The following is a 7,500-nucleotide window of genomic DNA, read 5'->3' as shown; positions in this document are numbered from 1 at the left end:
AGATTCCCAAGGTGATGGATGAGATCCATTAGCTTACACTGGACGAACAGAGAAGCCGTAATGCAGTCTTGTTCTAGAGGAATCCACACCTGCTCGTAAAGCAGATGCTGAAAGCACCAGGGTAGAGCAACAGCCATATACATACATACACACACACACACACACACACACACACACACACACACACCCTCACCCACCCACCCACCCACGGCTGAGCCTGCCCCCTCTGCACCATGATGGCCCACAGCATGTGGAGGAGTGGAGAGCCACGTTCAGACACAGGGAGTGGAAAACACAGAAACAAGGACATGAATCGAAGGGGGGGGGGATAGAGTGTAGCCTCCCATAGACAGACATTAATGCTTAGCTTAATACATTAGGTCTTTTTTGAAAAGTGGACTTTTTTTGTTGTTGCACCTTTTGTTGTTGCACCAAATCAAAACTAAGACAAAAAAACAAAAAAAAACATGTCAAATACAAATGCTCCATTTTCTGTTTGGAAAATAACCCCCATCCCTCTTTAAACCCTGAACCCCTTTTGAATTTCTCTCTGAAGACAGTGACGGGACACACACACACACACACACACACCCGCCCCCATAGCACCACACTCGCAGATACAATTCCCAACAACCGCCCCCCCCCCCTTCTAAACATGGCTACATCATTCGACAATGACAAACACGTGCAGCATTCCTGCACGAAAAAAAAGACTAAACAATTCCTACTCCTATTTTATTTAGAGACTTTTTTTGTTGTTGTTGTTGGTGTACCGTCTTCGAGTTCTAGAAGAGTCTGCAATGTGACACAGGTTTGAGGTTCCTTTGGCATTGTGCTGCAACAGTGCAGGAGGGGAGATTTTCATCGACTACATTCAAATGCTGGATGCAAGTCCCCTGGTTATTGCACCCACCATTTTCTCCTCTACTGTGTGTATTAAAATCTCATGGATGGAGGAGCCATTTTGTAATAAGGCTCACAGGCACAAAGATGGGAGAACTACCACTGCAGCTTGACACTATCACAGCACCGCCAAAGCACCAGCACACCAGCTTCCCCTTTTCACTTTTCTGCATTTTTTTTATTCAACATTTTTAAAAATAAATGGTATATTTCGTATTTTTTTCTCTTTTTTTTTTCTTCTTCTTCTTTGTTATTTTCCTCTCGACACGGAGGACGGCTTTTCAAATAGGCTAAAGTATAAGTATAATCGACCACAAATAAAATGTTTTTCAATTCTAGGAGCACCGTGCCAATATCAGAATGGACACAAAAGCCTAGGCACAAAAGACAGCTCTAAAAAGCAATGGATTAACTATGTTGTGCAAACCAACTACACAGAAAACCTCACAAGAAATACATAAAACAACAATAACTAATTAAATATATATATATATATATTCATCTATATATTCAGTATATTTAGATCTAATAAATACTTTTTTTTTTTGATATACATAGAGATCTTTTGGTAAACTATTTACATACAAATGACTACAGAAATAATAAATAGCTGTATAGACAGAAGAGTATAATAGGTGAACTTGGAAGTCGCTGATACGCTTCCTGATACGTTCCCACTGAAAGGCGAAGCAAGTCAGCAATCTGTTCTGCTACTGGCTAACCTGAAGCATGTCATCCTTGGCTCCAAAACTGCACTCTCCCTCATAAGTATGGGCAGACCCTGGGACTGTCCTGAAAAATAACGCTCTATGTGGCCCAACTCTCTATAACATTGGAATGTGCTTAAAAATTTGACTGGTTACAATAGATCGATTTCCCTTCTATTTAAGTGGCTAGTCACTGGCTATGTGACCAGCAACACACATACACACACACACGCAGACACACACACACGAAAAGATGTGTAAAACGCCACAGTCATCAGAGAGAGGAAGAATATACCCTATCCTGGACTAAGCCCCCCCCAAAAACCCACCCAACCCTACCCAACCCTACCCCACCCTAACCCCATTCACAATCTCATGCTGCACAAAGTTTGTAGTTTTTTTTCTTCTTCTTCTTCTTTTTCATAATACAAATCTAGAATGGCAGGTGTGGACATAAAAGTACAGGGTATGCAACAAAACAAACTCTCCCATTCTAAGAGCCACAAACTTGAAGGTAACCAACTACCCACAGAGCCTGGTTGTTGAGGGAAGTATTGCTGGGCCAATCACAACAGTTAAAAGTGGTTGTGGACGAGGATGACATCACAGCCATGCTTAGTGTCCTAACCCCTCCCAGTGATGGGACTGGGGAGATTGGGGGGATTGAGGGGAGGGGCGTTTGGACATGGACAGTGCAGGTAGACGATTTAACTTTGAAAGACTTAAAAGACTACACCTGATCACATGACTACTGTACGATAGCTGTACGATAGCTGTACGATAGCTGCAGCGCCTTAGTTTGGAAGAGACAATTGTTTATAAAAAAAAAAAAAAAAAAAAAAAAAGACAACACAGCTCTTGAACCCCCAAGACGAACCCTTTCTAATACTCTAAGTGCAAAAATACCATGCTCTGGTGGTCACCTGGGGCGATCAGGTGACACAGCCCCATGTGTGAGAAATGTGAGAAATAGGGGCTAGAGCTGGGTATGGGGGGACGGGGGGGACAAATCTCAACGAGTGCTTTAGATGGCTCCTGGACCATAGTAAAAAGAGGCAGTGGGGTGTATTAGTGTGATCACATTCTCTAGCTGTAGTCATATCTGTAGACGTGATGGGTGGGGGGACGGGGGGGGGAGGAGGAGACAACAGCATGAATAAATGACAGTCTGTCTCTCTGCTTCCTAAGACTGGACAGGACGAGACAGCAGAGAGGAAGGAAGGAAGGAAGGAAGGAAGGAAATGACGGCTGGTGGACACAGAGAAAAGGGTGGAGTGTGTGTGTGTCTCTTCCCAATCCCACTCGTCCGACTGGAGCCGAGAATCAGAGCGGGGGGCGTCGCCCCGGAGACCGATTCCTCCGTTCTGGATGACGGCTGATGGACGGCGGAGATGGGAGTGAGATAAGAGTGCGTGGATGTCTCAGGGGTGTTGTTGGGGACGGGGGACGGGGGGTCTGGACGTACGGCAGGACAGGCTTCAGGTTTGGTCAGGCCAGTCCTGCTGGGGTGGGAGGTGGGGGGGTTAATAGGACGGGGCGGGACGGGATTGGATGTGGGGGGGGGGGGGGGGGGGGTCGGGGGTTTGGATGGGGGTCGGGGGAGGGGAAGGGAGGTGGGAGGAGGAGGGGGGGGGGGGCGAGCCGTGCTCTTATAGGCTGCAGCCCGGCTGCTTGTTGGCCGTCTTCTCCTGAGGGTCTTGCTGCAGGCGGCGCCGCAGGCTGGCGCTGGAGTAGCCCTCGTCGCTGTACCCGCTGCGCAGGCTGCCCCGCTCGTCAGAGTCACTCACGCCGCTGGTGCTCCACTCCAGGTCCCCCAGCAGGTAGTCAGTCCCCTCCACGTCCACATCCACGTCCAGCTCCTCCTCTGTCATACACACACACACACACACACACACACAGAGACACACACACATTACTACTGTGGACACACTGTACCACACACACAACCTTCCAAGACTTGCTCTCTAGACGGTATCTCATCACAATGTCAACGACCTTAGTGTGTGTGTGTGTGTGTGTGTGTGTGTGTGTGTGTGTGCGTACCCTGGTCTGAGTCGGGGTTGTCTGAGGAGAGGTTGGAGCCGGTGCTGTCCATGCGCGTGCGTTCCACTCCCAGCTGCTCCAGCCGCCGCTGCAGGTGTCTCTGCTCCCTCTGCAGCTGGTCTAAGGTGTGCTGGGCTCTCCGCTCACTCTCCTCCAACCTCTACCACACACACACACACACACACACACACGCAGGGTCATACAGGGTCAAGTGTGTGTGTGTGTGTGTGTTCTAATCGTATACGCTAAGGTGTGCTAGGCTCTCCTCCCCATCCTCTTCCACATGCAGGCAGGCAGGCAGGCAGACAAACACACACACACACACACATCTCTTCTCTTCTCTGCAGCTGGTCTAAAATGCCCTCCCCCACCAACCTCTGTAACAAAGACATCCATCAGTAAACACCGGTCACTGCCCTCCTATCACAACACACAGACACAGACACAGACACAGACACAGACACAGACACAGACACAGACACAGACACAGACACACACACACACACACACACACACACACACACACTTCCCTTTATGACCGCACACATTCACGGCGACACAATGTGAACATGTGATGTTCACCATCAAAGACTTCATTTTTGTTTAAACTGTTTGGTGATATGTATTTTTATATAATTATTTTATAGGATCCGGGGTCATTTATTCCATTTCATAATACGTCTGCCATAGTTAATCTATTTTCACCGTGGTACCATTAACAGGTCATTGTGTCTGTCAGGTTAGGCTCAAGGTTATTCGTAAGCTCCTCACACCAATGGACAGAACGCACGTCAGGTGTTTAAATATGGATGATGACAAGGCATGGGGGGAGAACAAGGATAGAGAAGGGAGTGTGTGCGTGTGTGTGTGTGTGTGTGTGTGTGTGTGTGTGTGCTTGTTTTTATGCTCATTTCGGGCTTGTGTCCATGACTCTGTAACTTGAACTCAAAATTGCCCTCTTGGAAAACACACCGATTGCTAATTACTCCTGCCCCTCCTCTCACACACACACGCGCGCCGTACACACACACACACACACACACACACACACACACACACACACACACACACACAACTCACCTTGATGTGCCCCTTGGCCTTCATCAGCAGGCTGAGGGTGGTATGCCTGTTGGCGTCTCCTCCCAAGGGAACGAGAGATTTCAAGCGCTCCAGACACAGCCGTAAATGTGCCCGTCTGCAGGGAGGGAAAAAGGAGAGAGAGAGAGACACAGGCATCACTTCATCGGTTCCCCCAAACATCACCACATGTCCTCAGAGTCAGCAGTGCCATGTCCAGAGACTCCCCTGTAGTCATTTACCACCAGCAGTATGGGACAGACCACACCAAGGTCCTATGGATGGGACAGACCACACCAAGGTCCCATGGATGGGACAGACCACACCAAGGTCCCATGGATGGGACAGACCACACCAAGGTCCCATGGATGGGACAGACCACACCAAACCGTCTGTCTGTCTGTCTCTGTATGGGACAGACCACACCAAACCGTCTGTCTGTCTGTCTGGGTATGCGACAGACCACACCAAACCGTCTGTCTGTCTGTCTGGGTATGCGACAGACCACACCAAACCGTCTGTCTGTCTGTCTGGGTATGGGACAGACCACACCAAACCGTCTGTCTTGGTGTGTGGTGTGAGACATGGTCCTACATGTAATACTGGTAGCTGTCAAAAAAGGAAGAGAAACTACCTCTTGTTGTGTGTGTGTGTGTGTGTGTGTGTGTGTGTGTGTGTGTGTGTGTGTGTGTGTGTGTGTCTCTCTCTCTGGTGACAGGCTTGGCAGCTGCTGGGGTGTGGTGGGTGTGGGTGACCACACATGACCCCTGTTATACAACACACCTCCAACTGGAGGCTGCTGCTGCTGCATGCACGCACGCAGGCGGTGGGTCCCAACCTCACTATTTCACCGCCTGTGTGTGTGTGTGTGTGTCAGAGGCAACCTGTGCATGTGTGTGTATGTGTGTGCGTGTCACAGGCAACTTGTGCATGTGTGTGTCTGTGTGCATGTGTGTCAGAGGCAACCTGTGCATGTGTGTGTGTGCCAGAGGCAACCTGTACATGTGTGTGTGTGTAGGGGAACTTCAATTAAAAGTCCTCATGCGGGAATGTCTACAGTATTTGAGAACATACATAACTCAAGGCTAGAGCAGCCAGCTACTGTGTATGTATTCAGTGTTAAGAGTGACTAATCCCAATAGATATGAGCATCAGACCACTGCTTTTCCAACTGAAAAAGAACACGCATGTGTGTGTGTGTGTGTGTGTGTGTGTCCAAAGGCCATTCTCTACTCAGCCCACCTAGGGGAGAGCAGAGAGACCCAGTTGTCTGTGGACAAAGGCATGGCATTGAGAGAGACCCAAGTGGATCACACATGCGCACCACCTCACAGGTTGCCTCTGGTGTGCACTTGCGCACGGACACACACACACACACACGTTTTTTCTCTCTTCGCTGGCCTCTGGCTTTGTATGACATGGCCAGGAGACTGGATTTACACAACCTGGTGACAGAGAGCCCCAGGGCAACGTTGGTGTGTGACATTATGTGGATGGGTGGCTGATGTTTGTTAAAAATTAACAACTGCAGACTCACGCAGGAGACAGGGTGTGTGTATGTGTGTGTATGTGTCATATGGTATCTGCCCTGAGCTGTGGTATCTGCCTGTCTCTGTGGATCCATCTGTGAATGTTCACCCTCAGGCAAGTCCTATGACAGTTGGACACTGACGACCGACTCTATTCCTGCCTGACCATGGACCGCTGCTGACCGTGGACCACTCCTGACCGTAGACCACTCCCGACCACTCCCTCAGACCAACACGGGTCTTTCTCACACACAGGTGGACTACGATCCCAAACATCTACATATAGATCAAACATAAAAAGGTGGAAGCCTCATCCACAGTCATGCAGCCTCTTCCAAGGGGCCGATTCCAGCAGGAATTAGGAGGTATCGGAGAATAGCAACAACAGCAAAAAAAAAAAGAAGAAAATTGACCGCAACCGACCTTCAAGAAATACAAACGTTGATTTTTTAAAACTTTGTTTTTATTTCACAGTGAAAAATTGGAATCGGAAATTCCTTTCCGATTTTCACTATGAAATGATAAATATATCTATGCATACACTCACCGGCCACTTTACTAGGTACACCTGTTCAACTGTTCGGTAACGCAAATATCTAATCAGCCAACATGGCAGCAACTCAATGCATTTAGGCATGTAGACATGGTCAAGACGACCTGCTGAAGTTCAAACCGAGCATCAGAATGGGGAAGAAAGGTGATTTAAGTGAGTTTGAACGTGGCATGGTTGTTGGTGCCAGATGGGCTGGTCTGAGTATTTCAGAAACTGCTGATCTACTGGGATTTTCACGCACAACCATCTCTAGGGTTTACAGAGAATGGTCCAAAAAAGAGAAAATATCCAGTGAGTGGCAGTTCTCTGGGCAAAAATGCCTTGTTGATGCCAGAGGTCAGAGGAGAATGGCCAGACTGGTTCGAGATGATAGAAAGGCAACAGTAACTCAAATAACCACTCGTTACAACTAAGGTATGCAGAAGACCATCTCTGAATGCACAACACGTCGAACCTTCAAGCAGATGGGCTACAGCAGCAGAACACCACACCGGGTGCCACTCCTTGTCAACTAAGAACAGGAAGCTGAGGCTACAATTCGCAAGGAAAAATGTTGCCTGGTCTGATGAGTCTTGATTTCTTCTGTCATTCAGATGGTAGGGTCAGAATTTGGCGTAAACAACATGAAAGCATGGATCCATCCTGCCTTGTATCAACGGTTCAGGCTGGTGGTGGTGGTGTAATGGTG

General features: G+C 48.4%; 1 protein-coding gene across 1 annotated transcript in view; it reads right to left on the bottom strand.

Annotated features, from left to right (window-relative positions):
* Nucleotides 1–3,232: 3,232 nt before the first annotated feature.
* mxd1 (MAX dimerization protein 1) overlaps nucleotides 3,233–7,500 on the bottom strand; it is a 12,558-nt gene continuing 8,290 nt past the window's right edge. The window contains exons 4-6 of the mRNA XM_083672738.1: nucleotides 4,734–4,848; nucleotides 3,654–3,813; nucleotides 3,233–3,474 (exon numbers count right to left, since the gene is read on the bottom strand). Of these exons, the coding sequence (XP_083528864.1) occupies nucleotides 3,260–3,474; nucleotides 3,654–3,813; nucleotides 4,734–4,848 (490 nt within the window). The 3' untranslated portion in view covers nucleotides 3,233–3,259. The remainder of the gene's footprint in view (nucleotides 3,475–3,653; nucleotides 3,814–4,733; nucleotides 4,849–7,500) is intronic.

The sequence above is a fragment of the Argentina silus genome (genome assembly GCF_951799395.1).
Source record: "Argentina silus genome assembly, chromosome: 7".
NCBI lineage: Eukaryota > Metazoa > Chordata > Actinopteri > Argentiniformes > Argentinidae > Argentina > Argentina silus.
This window is presented reverse-complemented; position numbering and strand designations above follow the sequence as displayed.